Below are 13,890 nucleotides of genomic sequence, written 5' to 3' on the forward strand. Positions count from 1 at the left end.
TGCGAAATCCTGTCTGCAGAACAGAGCACTGCTGTGCCGTGACATTTATTAAAAAACAAACAGCAAGAGAAACTACATGTTTATTTTCCAGACTAGGCGTTTATTTTATAACAGTGTCGTAGCTCAATATGGATTTTTTTTTTTTCCCATTGGCTGAGTTTTGTGAACTTTAAGTAAACAGGAGCGGGTTAGTCAGCCAGCTACTGGATTGGCTGACACTGTTTTCATTTAGGGACTTAGAGGCGCTGGTTAGAGCTGGGTTAGCTAAATGTGCATGGGCCCAGAGCAGCGCAGCCGCTGCCTCCCCTGCCCTCGCCCCCCCCAGCCCAGTCTGCCCCCACCAGCACCGGAGGCTGCAGCAGCCTCTGAGCCAGCAGCGCCCAAGGAAAACACATCCGCCAGGGCCAGACACGTCACCAGCCACAAATCCTCTCTTTCTCTCCTATATATATATATATATATTTATATATATATGCATGTATAGTACGGATGGGTCTCATTAAGTGTGGTAAGAGAATAAAAGTTTTATATTATTTACATCCACGTCTGGGAAGGGGAAGGGTCGGGAGGGATGGGGAGGGCTATCAGTATTATTACCGATGGTCTCTGCTACGATGCAGCCCGGGGAGCAAGCCCTGCACACGGAGCAAGCCCCGCACACACGCAGGAGGCGGCGGGGCCGGGTCAGTGGCAGCCGCAGGACTTCACCACCATGTTGCGGTGCTTCTTGAGGATCACGTTGTTGTTGCTGTCGTAGTAGAGGACGGAGGTGGCGCTGAGCTTGGTGGGCGCACAGCACGCCTTGGGCACGGCCTCGGGCTTCATCAGGTGGACCTGGGGGGAGAGGAGCCGTGAGCGCGGGCGAAGCTTCTAAGAGCCCCGGCTCTTACCTGTGAAAAGCCTGGGTGAATGGGGGGATTATTTCTAGCGCTTCGTAAAAATATTTATTCTAAGCCCTTGGCAGTCCTTGCTGCAGTTTATATTGGATCGGGGCTCATGGCACCGTGCGGGCTGGGCAGCCCCTTCATTAATTTGGGATTCCTGGCCTCTCTTCACACTCAGCTAAGCAAGCAGCCCCTTGGGGCAGCACGGGGGCTTGCGATAGGGCTGCCCCCCCCGTCGCGGTGCAGCACCACCCCTGCCTTCTGCACTGCACCGAGGCACAAAGCCTGGGACCCCCCTCAGGAGCCTGGGGTACCCTGGGCCCTGCTCGAGGTGCGTGTTGTGCCGGCGCAGGCCGGGAGGTTCGCGGGCTGCCGAGCGCTCGCAGCCCCCCCCGGCCTCGCCCCACATGTGCGAGTCATTTACTGCGGGGCCAGCTGAGCTCTCCCAGCTCGGAAGTCCGGTGTTTTGCTGTCAAACCCTGCTATTTGCAGCACCGGCCGGGCTGGCACGGCTCCCAGCGCGCTCGCCCTGGTCCCCCAGTGCTTCCCAGAAGGGCCGGCCCCGGGTGCCAGGTGATTCACGTCCGCCCGAGCGGCTCCGTTTCGGGAAGAACCCCGGGCTGGGAGGTGAGGGGTGGGTGCCCGCAGCTGGCGGGGGGGCTCTGGCAGCTTCGTTAATGCAAAAAATAAACCCTGCCAGGCGACACCTTCAAAGGCTCGGCCGAGGACTCGGCACTCCCTGTAATTAACCGCGAGCACCAGAGTCGGCGTGACTCTGCCATTGGGAAATCAAACACTCACAGGTCAGGAAATTCCAGAAATTAAAGCATGGGTTGCGATGCGGGGTGGATTTGGGAAAATGGGGCATTAAAGCTTTCCTGTTCGGAATATGCTGAGCCCAGCGCTTGGGCTCTGTGCCGCAGCCTCACGCCACGGGGCCTCAGCTGCAGCCTCCGTGCACGGCGGGCAAGGAGGATGCCCGGGCACGACGCTGCCCCTTCCTGGGGTCCGGGACTGGGTGCCCACCTGGGGCATCTCCCCCAGGTGCCGGGGGTGCCAGGCAGAAAACCGGGCAGTGGAGACTCGCCAGCACTGCCCAATCCTCCCTGTCCTGCCCTTGTGGCCAAGCTGACCTTGCAGAGCCCTCATGCTCTGAGCTCTGTGTGCACCCCCAGACGCTTTGCTGGGCGCTGCCCTCCCCCCAACACCCAGCCCCGGCCGGCTGCGCACTGACCAGGGACTGCAGGATGGCGTGGTTGGTGGCGTTCATGCAGGAGTCCAGCGGGAAGGCGCACTCCCCCTCGCAGTAGTAGGCTGAGTACCCCTGCGGGGCGATCACCCAGTCCTGCAAGGAAAAGGGTTTGTGCTGGGGCAGCCGGGTGCTTGCTGAGCCCCTTCCTCCACCACCTGCACCCCTGTGCCTCCTCCCCGGGCGGCTGTGCCAGCGGCGAGGGCTTATTTTGACTTTCGGACCACATGAAGAGTTCAGGGTCACTGTGGGGTTCAGGCTGTGCCAGCTTGTTTGCCATAATGTCCTGGCACACGGCTGCGCTGCTCCCACCACTGCCCATCACCACGGGGCCGTGGCTCTTCCCGGGGGGAGCGGGTCCGTACCAGCCAGCCCAGGTCCTGGAAGCTGACGTAGAGCTCGTGTCGCCGGCAGACCTGGCGCCCGTCCGCGGCGTGGACGTCATCTGCAAGGAAGAGGGCAGGCGGCGTCAGCCACGTGCGCTCGGTGCCCCCCGGCCCCACCAAACCGTGGGGCTGCATAGCTCGGATGGCTGGGGTTACTCCAAGGCAGCCTCTTTGTTGCAAAGCAGCTTCAGAGCAGGCTGAAGTTTTTGCTCCACCACTGGGACAAGGGGATGCAGCCTGGGGAGGCGTAAATTGGTGGCGCTCACAGCTCTGGGGTGTTCCCAAGTGCCCCAAGCACTGGGGCTCCCCTCCTACCCCAGCGGCTCCCCAGGGCCATGATGCCTTCCTGGGGCAGCTCCAAAATGAGGACAATGATGCAAAAAAAGCAACATCCAGAAAGCCCCACAAGAGCAGGCTGCCCCGAGGGCGCCCTCCCGGACCTGCTGTGACCCTCTATCTGTCAGTGGCCCCACTGGTCGCTGTGCTCCCCCCAGGGCTGCACCTCTGGGCTGGCAGAGGGATTTCGGAAAGGGCAAGGTGCTAAGAGAAGGGCCCTTCACGGCGGCAACCGCAGAGCCTCGTGCTTTTGGCAAGGCCCGCTCCTATCCTCTGTGCTGGGGGCTGCTCCCGTGCTCTTACCAAAGATCCCCGGCAGCTTGTTGGGGTGCGGGAGGTCGTTCGTCTTCTTGGGCTGCCTCCTCCTGGGTGCTCTGGCTGCCCTTGTGACTCGCATGGGGCTGGTGCTCGCCCGGAAAAACGTGACCATGAAGGGCTGCTTGGAGCGGGGCCCCCGGCGCCCCAGCAGCCCGGCCGAGCCCGGGTCGACGCTGAGCCCTGCAGGGACGGAGCAGGAGCAGGTTGCAGGGAGGCAAAGTGCAGGGGAAGCTCTGCAGCGGGGCGCTGCGGTTTCTGCAGCCCAGGTGCATGGCATGGAGGCAGCAGGGCCTCCTCCTGCACGGCCACTGCCACGCTAAGGTCATGAACAGCGATTCAGGCTCTTGGGAGAAAAGCCAAGTGAGAGCCAAGCAAGCGGTTTTCCCTGTCACCACCACATCAGGATGGGGCCGTGGCACTGATCCTGCACTGCCTTGCACGCTCAGCATTGTGCTCACACCCTGCTGTAGGAGCAGTGCCAGGAGGGTTAACCTGCAGCTGCACATGAGAACCTCTCCAGGGAGGGAGCCCCCGGAGCCCCCCCAGCCCACACCAGGAACTTCAGCGCTGCCCACCTCCACGCCCCCGGCTCTCCATCGCAGCTGGGATTGGAACCGCAGAGCCGAGCCCTGCTGCCACCCCACACGCACTAATGGGGTGAGAGGCCTGCCATGCCTGGGGATTTGGCCCCAAATGCTGCAGCTGGGCTTACCGTCATCCGTCTCCACATAGAGCCGCAGGCCCAGGTTGTATTTCCGATCCACTAACCAGTGGTTGCTGGCAGCCGTGACATCGAAGACCAGCCAGCCCTCGGTCCCCGCGCGCAGGTCCTGGGCGTCCAGCAGGAACAAGTCAGACTCCCTGGGAAATGGGAAAAAAGAAGCCTGTGAGTAATAGCACCCGAAGGCAACGGCAGCCCACGGCCAGTCACAGAAACGACTCCCCGGTGTCCGTGCCCGTACAGATCCCGGCGCTGCAGGGTCAGGACGGCGCCTGCGGCCGTGCCGTGTGTGACGGTGGCACCCTGGCAGCTGCCCTGGGAAAAGCGAAGCGCCCTCCCCGCCCGGCCGAAACGCCGGGTGTGTCACTGCCCGGGGACGCCGTGGGAACAGACGGCTGCGGTGTGCTGCTGCCCTTGGCACTGGCACGGCGCTGGGAAAGGAGAGTGCCAGAGCCGGCACCGGCTGGGGGCCCCATCCCCATCCCCGTCCCTGTCCCCATCCCATCCCACCCCATCCCATCCCATCCCATCCCGTCCCCATCCCTGTCCCCGTCCCCGTCCCATCCTGTCCCTGCCACCTGTTGGAGTGCTCCGCTGCGATCTCGTAGATGCTGACGTGCAGGGTGCTGTTGGCGTGGCGGGTGGCACCCTGTGCCTTGTAGATGCGAAACTCAGCGGCCGTCACCGACTCGCCCGTGGGCACCTGCGTCAGGTCGAACCTGAACTCCTTCCAGTACGGCTTCGGGGAGGAGGTGTCCCGGTCCTGCTCGACTGCAGAGCAGAGGGGTCAGGGAGCCCCCAGGGGCTGACCAGAACCCACAGCACCCCCGGGTCCCAGCAGCCCCACGTCCCCCCCAGTTCAGGGACAAAGCCCGCTGACTCCGTGCCCTGCCCCAAGGAGCTCTGCTGCAGGGTCCCACCTCTCTGACTGACCAGACAACTGCTCTGTAAAAATAAACCCTCACTTTCTACCAAGTGTCTCCTTTCTGCAGAAATCTGGTGCTTTTGGGGAAAAAAAACTTCTGGTAATTTTTTTTCACGTCCGTAAAGAACAAACACACTGTTCCTTTACGGTAAGGCATCCCCACACGGTTTCACTAATACGTAATTATTTTCTTCAAATTGTTCTTTAAAAATATTCCAGACTGCCATGACTGAACATAATTAAAGTGATTAAAGCTCCTCCTGCTTCAGGCGTAAAAGAAATGTAACAAATCTGAGCTGGTGCTCACGTAAACCAGACAAACACACAAATAAATAATTAAACGGACATGTTTAAATGCAAATTTTAACCAATTCCGGGGGGGGGGAACATTCCAAATGTGCTACACTACAAAGCCGACCCCCCCCCCCCCCAATAAATGGGGGCAGCTCAGTGCCTCTCTTCAAACTGAATGCCCAGATTTTAACTATGCATCCACGGGTCTTTCCGTCTTTTTTTATTATTATTATTTATTTTTTTTCTCCGTTTTTTTTTTCTTTGAAAACAAAACAAAACACCACATTCCCTCCAGCTACTGGGCTCACCACAAGCTATGTTTTAAAAAAAGCATGGGGCCAGGCGGCCCGGGGCGGATGCGGAGAGCGCTTCCTGCTGCCGCGGCGAGGCCGCCGGCCGGCCGCCAGCTGCGCGGGAGGTGCTGCAGGGATGCACCGGGAGCCGGATTTGGCCCACGCGCCCCCGGGGATACCGGGACCCCCGAGCCCACCACAGTGCCTGGGGTCTCCCCGCTGCCCTGGGTGGGCTCTGGAGGCTGCCCCAGGGCCGAGGCTGCCGGACCCCAGCCGGCTGAGCCCGTGCGAGCTGGTGCCTTTTGTGCGGTTCCGTTCCTTGCACTGAGCCACTGAGGGCAGCTGAGCATAGTGAGAGGTCCTGCCAGAGCCTTTGCTGCCTCGTTGCTCCTGCAAGAGCCTTTGAGCCCCACAAAATAACCAAGTGGTCCCCATAGTCTGCCCTCCTGCAGCTGATGAGCACCCCGAGGGAGGTCCCGTGGGGACACCAGCCCCAAGTCGGTGCCCCTCAGGTATTTATGGTCACCCCGGTATCTCACTGGCTGCCCACAGCCACAGCAAAGCACCGGGGCCAGGTTTCTCCGTGTTACTGGCTGGTGACATCCTCAGGGAACCCAGAGAACTGAACCACGTTTCCCGTGTGCGTTGAACTTCTCCCAGGCCATCACAACGCGCGGCAGCAACGTCTGCAGCCAGGTACGGGCAGAGCCCTCGCAAACCCAGCTCCCTTCCCACGGGGAGCAGTAAGCGATGGATGCAGCAGGGGCTCATAAAGCACACACTGAGGTCTTCAAGCACCCTGAGCAGCTGCAATTAGGGGCTTTACCAGAATCATTTAAATTCGCCCCACCTGATTTATGACCACACACCCAGGGAAGGGCAGCGGCAGTTCTCGTGGCAGGACCGAGGTGATCTCTGCGGCCGTGCCACAAGGCTGCAGCTCCACGCGAGGCATCTGCTCTGCAACGGGGATGGGGCAGGAAAAGCCCTGCTTCGTGCCCCCTTCGCTGCCTGCTGGAGCACAGCCTCGGAAGGGCAGGGCCAAAATGTGTCCTCCCTTGTGCTGACGGGGGCGTAGAGCAGCAGGGTGAAGGCAACGGGGACGGGACAATTAGCAAACAGCAGCACGGCTTTATGACCGTTGGGTTCAGCGAGGGGTTAATATTGCTGTCTTTTCTGGCAAAGTTATAAATGTGTGCAAAATGATGAACCAGCCGTGGGGGAGCAGGCGCCGTGTCCCGAAAGCACCCCGCGCCCTTTGCCCAGGCGGGACGGCTGCTGCTCGAACCCTGCTGCTGGTTGGGGGGGCGTGGGCACGGGGCCCCCCCTCAGCCTGGGCACCCGGCTATTGATTCGAGGTTGGCTCAGCCGCACCGCCAACCCGCAATTACCTGTGGGCGGATTATCCGGATTGCGGATGGGACGCTAAAAAAACCCAGCCCAAGCTCCTGCTCTCCTTGCCCCCTCCTTCTGCAGTCACCGTCTCACCCCTTGGGGCTGCTGCGTCTTTCCCCAGCCATGAACGCCACAGCCATGTCTTGTGCACCCCCCCCTCCGCCCTAAATAATAGGAAAAGCATATAAACCCATATAAAACGGCAGCAGGGCTGTCCAGCTCCTGCCGTGCTGAGCCCTGCTGTGTGACCAGCCCCGTGCCCCCGCACCCCTCCTGGCTGGCAGGCACGGGGCGATGGGGACGCCTTTTCCTCACTCCCCACCTTATTTTTAGCTGCACTTCTTCGTTGTAAACCTTCTGTGTGCGCGGTGTTTCTATAAACTGCTCATCAGTCGTAATTACTAGTCCTGGCTGCTCTGAACGGTCCCCACGATCATTTCAGACACTAAATTAAAAGGAAATGCCAGGATATTCAACCACATCAAATACGCTGAATCTTAAAATAATTTTAAAGGAGATGCAAGGAAGATGCTGTCCTTTGCTTGGAAGCAGGAAAAAAATAACCTCCAGAGGCTTTCCTAAGCAGGGAGAGATCTAGGAGCTCTCCCAAGCACTGCAAATGCAGCTGGGCTCCTGCTCCAGCCCATGAACACCTCCGTCTTCCGAAGACGAATGCTGGGAGCCGTGGGACAGGGGGCTCTGCAAAGGGCACCCCACGCCCTGCTGCATGTGCCTGGGAGGCTGCCTCGGCCCCTGCCTACACCCCCACCACTTCCCGCAGCTGTAAGCAGTCAGAGGAGAGTGCAGTGTCACGGGTGGACCCGAAGGGTTTTACTTGCTAAGATTTCCCCCTTTAAAACACGCACCGTGGGTGCATACAGAGCACCAGCACCCATTCGGCACCACGGGGCTCGGGCACTGCACACCGCGAGCCTCCTCCTTGGGCTTGCCAGCGTGAACCTCTGCTCCATGATCTCAGCCTGTGCGCGGCCGTGCTGCACAGCTGATGGCCCAGCCCGGGGCCGGGACAACTCCCAAAGCTGGGCTGGGACGAGCGGAGCCATCGCCACCAAACCCAACCGAAGGTGGCCAAAGAGCCACCGCCGCCCATTGCCCCACGCAGCGCGGCCTGGAGGGGCTTGAGCCCCCGGCTCTGTGTCCTGCCCCGGCTGGCAGGCACAGGCACTGCCCGGCCGAACTGGGACACGCTCGTGTGCCAGGGAGCTTCGGCGCGTCCCCTTCCCAAAGGCGTGCCGTTGGGAGCCGCGCACATGCCCGGCTCACACAGCGCTCCACGGGCGAGAGCAGAGCGGTCCAGGTGCCTAATGGAGCGCTGACTTACCCCATTTGCATGCCCCATCAGGATAATTGTGCAAAAAATTATGCATGCAAATTAAAGTTAGCCTTCTCCCACAAAAAAAAAAAATTATTTAATTAACATGAAGGGACTCACGAAGCCGCAGAATTCAAAGCCATTCAAATTGAAGGCTGAAACTCTGCTCCCCAGCTCTCTCTGCTGCTCCAGGAGCACCAGGAAGGGGAGCGGCATGGGCACCCCTGAGCCAGCACCGCTCCTCCCAGGCACCCACTGGCTGTGCCTGTAGCCAAACCTGTTCATTTTAAAGCACTTTTTGGTGTTCATGTTGAGGGGAGCTGGGGTCTGATGCCCCAACGTCCACCTCCTTGGGCCTGGCTGCCCCTGATGTGCTGAGCCCCCTGTCCCGGAGTGCTGCAGAGGCACCTGGGGGCTGCGTGCCCAACCGCTGCCCAAAGCACCGGGGCTGTACTGCAGGGCTCTGTCATTTCTTCACAGCCAAACACAGTACAGGGGATGCTGGAAAGGATGAAGAGGACTTGGGAGATGCCTCTGTGGTCCTTGCTTGCTCACCCATACCTTCTCCTGAGGGGCCTGGAGGGGTTCAGGAGAGGACAGGCCCTGTCTGGTCCTTGATGGTGCCGTGGCGAGGCAGTGCTCTCCTTCCCATTGCTGCCACTTGCAAACCATGGTGCAGCAGCCGACTCCGGCCGTGCTCCAGAAAGGTGGGGCCGAGACCTGGCCACGTCCGCAGCTCCCAGGTCAGGCCAGAGCTCTGTGCCTGCAGACACCCCCCGCCCCCAGCCTTGGCACAGATGCCCCCCCAAAAAGCCTCGTGCTTGGCCAGAGATGCCTAGAGAGGGGCATGTGCCCACATGAACACCCCTTGAAGCAAAGAGAAGAGGCAGGGAAGAGCTGTGTATCTGAAAGCCTGGTCTGGGCATCCTGCCGGTTCAGCCTGTCCCAGTGGGACCCCAGTGGTCCCAGTGCTCATGGCCTGGGGGTGCCGGCTGGAAACGGCTCTTCTCTGGCTGCCACTCACAGCTGTCTGGAAATGGGACGGTGCTGGAGCCCGGCGCTGCTCCGTAACCAGCCCGACGGGATTCCAGCAGTAATTAGCAACCCTGAGGATTTTATTCTGAGCTGGGATTCAGTGTCCCACCGCAGGTAATTCGTCCCCCTTGCTGCTGGCCCGGGAGAGCTGCTGCCCCCCGCACGTCCCGCTCACCTCTCGGGTGCTCCGCGGGCACCCACTCAGTGGGGTGGGCGATGCCGCTCCCTCGAGCCCGCCCCGTCGGTTCGCAGCTTCGTCATGGTGGGGAGCGTGCTCGGGGGGCCGGGGGGGGCCCAGGTGGCTGCCGCTTGGAGAAATCTCTGCCCCGCGCAGAGCCCCCCCCCCCGATCCCGAGCCATCCGCAGCAGGGACCGAGCGAGCCCCGCACGCCCCCGGCCCGCGGCCACCGGGTCCCTCGCAGCCCCCTCCCGCCGCTACGGGGCCGAGCTCCGTGCGAAAGGGGCTTTGTGAGCAGGGAGGCACCGGGAGAGCGCCCCGGGAGCGACGGATGCTGGCGGCCGTCGGTGCAAACGGCTCGGTGCCGCCGCCCGCCCCGACGGCCGAGCCGGGCACCCGGTCCGCGGCGCTGGGCTCCGCTCCCGGCTCCGCTCCCGGTAACGCGGCCGCCGCAGCCCCGCTCCGGGCCGGGCGGGGGGCTCTGCCCGGGGTGGGGGGGCTCTGCCCGGGGTGGGGGGGCTCTGCCCGGTCCGCCCCGGTGCGCCCAGCGGGTGCCGCGCGTCCCGCAGCGCGCCGCTCCCCGGGACCCGGGCGCTGCGGCCGGCAACGGTGTGTCCGCGCCCGGTGCGCCCCGTGCAGCCCGGCTGCCCCCGTGCGCCCCGGTGCTCCCCGGTCCCTCAGTACTGCCCGGTCCCTCCGTGCGCCCCGCTCCTCCCGTCTCGGCTCCCGCCCGTGCGCTCCGCTCCTCCGCCGTCCCGCCCGTGCGCCCCGGTCCCTCGGCGCGCCCCGGGGCCGCGCTCACCCATGTTGACGAGGCTGACCACGGTGTCGGCGCGGCTGACGACGCTGCCGGGCGGGGGGCTCTGGGTGCTGAGCCCGGTGAGCACCGGCCGCGACACCGCCTCCTCCTCCTCCGCCTCCTCCTCGCCGGCCACGGCGTGGTACAGGTCGAGCATGAAGAGCGGCGCGGCGGCGGCGGGGGCGCGGGCGGCGGCGGGGGCCCGCGGGCGCGGCCGCCCGGGCAGCCCGAGCACGGCCAGGATCTCCCGCTGCACGTCCCGCCGCTCGCCGCCGCTCAGCCGCCGCTGGAGGAAGCCGGCGGCGTGGAGGCGACGGCGGAGGACGCTGCCGCTGCCCAGCTGGCACAGCACCGCCGCCGCCCAGAGCAGCGCCAGGGCGCCCAGCGGCCCCCGGCCCGCCGCCGCCCCGCGCCCCGGCCCCATGGCACCGCCGCCGCCCGGGCCGCCCCCCCCCCCCCCCGCCGCCGCCCGGTGCGGTGCGGAGCGGCCCCCGCGCGGCCCCGGCCCCGGTCCCGGCCCCGGTCCCGGCCCCGGTCCGCCCCGGCGGGGCGAGGGAAAGGGACGGGCCCGCCGGCGGCACCGCCCCGGCCCCGGTGCTCCCCGCCCGGCCGCCCCCGGGGCAAAGGGCGCGCCGCTGGGCAGCCGCCCCCACGGGCACCCGGCCCTGGGATGCTCACCGCTGCGGGTGCCCAAAGCCACGGGCACCCACCCCCAGACACCCGAAGTCACGGGCACCCACCCCCCCAGACACCCAAGCCCACGGGAACCCAACCCCAGACACCCAAACCCATGGGCAGCTACCCCCAGAAACCCAAAACCACAGGCACCCACCCCCCCCCAGGCACCCACACCCAAGCCCACGGGCACCCAACTCGTGCACCCAACCCCACAGACACCGCACCCCTCACCCTGTGCTCCCACCCCTGAGGGACCGACCTCACTTTCCGCCGTGCCCGGCACCTACCCCATGCACTCTCCTGGGTGCTGACCTCGCTGGGCACCCACCTCCCCAGCACCCATCCCCACCAGCGCACACCCCACCAGGCGATCCCGCTGGCAAACGCCCACTGCAGCAGGCGGTGGGCATCCACCCACCTCACCCGCGGGCACCCACACGCCTGGAGCAGGGACACCTCACACCCCAGAGCCGCCCCAGTCTGGGGGCCGGCAGCGAAGCCGGTCCCTGCGCCGCTCTGCAAGGAAAGCTGCGTGCAGACGCCCTGCGGCTGCTGCGAGTTGGAGGCACGGCGGCGCGCAGGCATCGCCTCTGCGTGCGGGACAGCTCCCTCGCCCAGACTCAAACACTAACACTCTGGAATAAAGTAGGAGGCAAGATTGTTTATTACCGCAAGCAATTTTAATACAAAAATGTGTCTGGTTTTTAAACAATTCATTGGTAGAGCTTCAGTTTTGCCTCAATTTAAACCAATTGAGAGAATCACACAGCAACACGGTCAGAGCTGGAGGAACAATATTTAATAAATACAGGGGCTCCGCTGAGCCCTCTCCCTCCGCCCATCTCCTGGTCACTTGGTCAGTTCGATTTTATTACAAAGAAAAAGTAGCGTACAAAAGCCAGACAGGACTTGTAGCGAGTGTGCTGGTGAGACTCATTTCAAGGACAAGCAACTGTGCGTGTAAGTCCAGATTTCTTCTAGGAGCAGAGGTCACATCAATCTCAGCCTGGTTGGAAGTGGAATGACCAGTTAAATAATAAATAGGAAAAGAGATGCAGATAAATAGCAATCCTGTAAGGAACAAGGTGGGTCGTCTCTTAGGCCTTAAATCCAGAAGAATCCTCTAACCCGCGGGACCCACCACCGCTAAGGGACGTGTCTGTGATCCAAACCTGCAATCTTACCAGCGTGCTCTCTTCTGGACAGCGTTATCGTGAACCCCCTCCCCAAACCCATCAGCATTTTTTGTTCTTTAAAAACGAAGTTGCCGGGACAGTATTTTAAAGACAGCAGTTATAATGACCTTAGCTGTAGTGTGTGCAAATTTTATTGTCAAACTCCGCTTTCTTCAGGTAAAATCACATAGCTTTAAAAAAATGGAAACATAAGCCCCAAATCCCCTCACCTCATGTTTCTCTGCTTGAGGTATCTGTGATTTACAAAAGAGAGTTCCTTGAACACTGTAGGATTCAGGTCTTTGCTTTTAAATATAATTTACCTTGCTGAGACAGCAAGTTAAGTTTATAAAGATGCATTTAGGAAACAATCCTAAAAGATAAAGCAGGTTCACACCCTGCACCGCGCAGAAATCCTATTTATAGGTTAGTTTTTCTTTACACTTTCACATCTTGACCTTTTTTGCTTCCTTTTTTTTTCTTTTTTTTTTTTTTTCTTTCCTTCCCACATCTCAGTTTTCCAGGCCCCTCTCTGAACAGGGGTCGCCAAGAGGCAATTTTTATCTACATAAATATTCACATGAAAATAGTAACTTACAAAAAAGGAAAAAAACAAATAAGGCAGCTTCCATAACACAACTTTCTTTTACACTTTTAACAATATAGTTTCTCCCATTTAGAATAAATATACATCCAATGTACGTAGTAGGGTTAAAAATTGGACACAGGTTGGGTTTTCTTTCTTTCAGGAGGGCGTGGGTACAGTATTATCTCTTGGGGCCTGGAGTTTTTGGGGTGGCAGTGGTTGTTTTCTTGGACATGGTTGGGATTTTGGAGGGTTTCGCCATGCCCCGGCGCGAGCTGCCTTGCCCGCCGGCTACGCTGCTCTCCGAAGTGTCCGAGCACGCCGACTGCGTTTCCAGCAGGTCGAAATCGGAGGCGTCGCTTCCCCGCCGGCTGCTGGCCCGACTGCCCGCGCGGCTCCCGGCACGGCTGGTGGGACGACTGGCTGTCTTTTTGGGATCTGCGAGGGGAGCCCAGAGCCCCGTGAGCACCGGCACGCGGAACGGCAGCACCGCTGCGGCCGCTCTCGTTAGCCCGCACATCGCCCCTCCAAGGGGGGTTCATCACACAGCCCGCCTGCTGCGGCACCCCCCCCGGCACGCATCAGTGTCCCCCGCTTGCTGCAGGCTCTGCCAGCTCCCCGGGCAGTTGGTATTTGCTCTCCCAAAATAAGCAGCCAAGAAGGAACAGCCGCGGCGAGAGCTTTCAGCCCCTGCACCCAGCTTACCTGCCCGGCTGGCTTTGGCACCCGTGGAGGCTGGCGAGGAGCTGTTGCTGGTGTCCCCCGCCAGCGAGGTCCGGCTGGAGTGGAAGGTGGGGCGCTTCAGCTTGCTGCCCGCGGCCGGGGTCACCTGCGGAGGAAGCACACGGAGAGCATCGCTGAGATGGCACCGCGGCGACCTGCCGTAACCGGCCGAGATCACCTCACAGGGCAGTAAAGGGACTTGGACATTTAAGGAACACCCATCTTAACGGTCACGGAGAACTCAAGCTGGCGTTTCAGCAGCGCTTGGAAAAAGGAAAACAAAAAGCAGCCGGATCCCGAGAACAAGGACGGCAGCGGCAGTTTGTGCGCTGCAGGCTGAACAAAAGCAAAGCCGCTGTCCAGCCGGAGGACAACAGGGTCACCTGGGATCAGGAGCTCCCCAAAGAGAGAGGGACATCTTGCCAAATATGTGGGCAGCTCTGCGCGCACAGCACGCTGCGCTGGCTCCCAGGGGACGGGCACAGCTGGACAGCAAGACACCAGCGACAAACGGACACACGGAAGGCTGTGGATCAGCTTCGGTCATGAGACTTCGGTCGTGTCCTGTGCCACACGCATGAA

General features: G+C 61.5%; 2 protein-coding genes across 19 annotated transcripts in view; both read right to left on the bottom strand.

The window, feature by feature from the left end:
• Nucleotides 1-79: 79 nt before the first annotated feature.
• Nucleotides 80-10,598, bottom strand: BMP8A (bone morphogenetic protein 8a). Its single transcript, XM_080567040.1, has 7 exons — nt 10,150-10,598; nt 4,473-4,665; nt 3,886-4,034; nt 3,159-3,353; nt 2,499-2,578; nt 2,119-2,229; nt 80-834 (listed from the first exon to the last, which is right to left on the bottom strand). The coding sequence occupies exons 1-7, from the start codon at nt 10,568-10,570 to the stop codon at nt 685-687; spliced, it is 1,299 nt and encodes a 432-aa protein (XP_080423166.1). The 5' UTR covers nt 10,571-10,598; the 3' UTR covers nt 80-684.
• An 884-nt stretch (nt 10,599-11,482) lies between these two features.
• MACF1 (microtubule actin crosslinking factor 1) overlaps nt 11,483-13,890 on the bottom strand; it is a 142,802-nt gene continuing 140,394 nt past the window's right edge. For all 18 annotated transcript variants that reach the window (XM_080567059.1, XM_080567052.1, XM_080567044.1 and 15 more), the window contains 2 exons: nt 13,291-13,414; nt 11,483-13,023 (listed from right to left, as the gene is read on the bottom strand). In XM_080567059.1, the coding sequence (XP_080423185.1) occupies nt 12,767-13,023; nt 13,291-13,414 (381 nt within the window). In that variant the 3' untranslated portion in view covers nt 11,483-12,766. The remainder of the gene's footprint in view (nt 13,024-13,290; nt 13,415-13,890) is intronic.

This window comes from Anser brachyrhynchus, assembly GCF_964034855.1.
Source record: "Anser brachyrhynchus genome assembly, chromosome: 24".
NCBI lineage: Eukaryota > Metazoa > Chordata > Aves > Anseriformes > Anatidae > Anser > Anser brachyrhynchus.

Bases quoted from the DNA above. Each gene is read 5' to 3' on its own strand.
- BMP8A (XM_080567040.1), bottom strand. From the start codon at position 10,570: ATGGGGCCGGGGCGCGGGGCGGCGGCGGGCCGGGGGCCGCTGGGCGCC. The intron at 4,035-4,472 runs GTGGCAGGGACA...CCCATTTCCCAG, and splicing joins GCAGCGGAGCACTCCAACAG to GGAGTCTGACTTGTTCCTGC. The intron at 2,230-2,498 runs GTACGGACCCGC...TTTTCCTTGCAG, and splicing joins TCCAGGACCTGGGCTGGCTG to GACTGGGTGATCGCCCCGCA.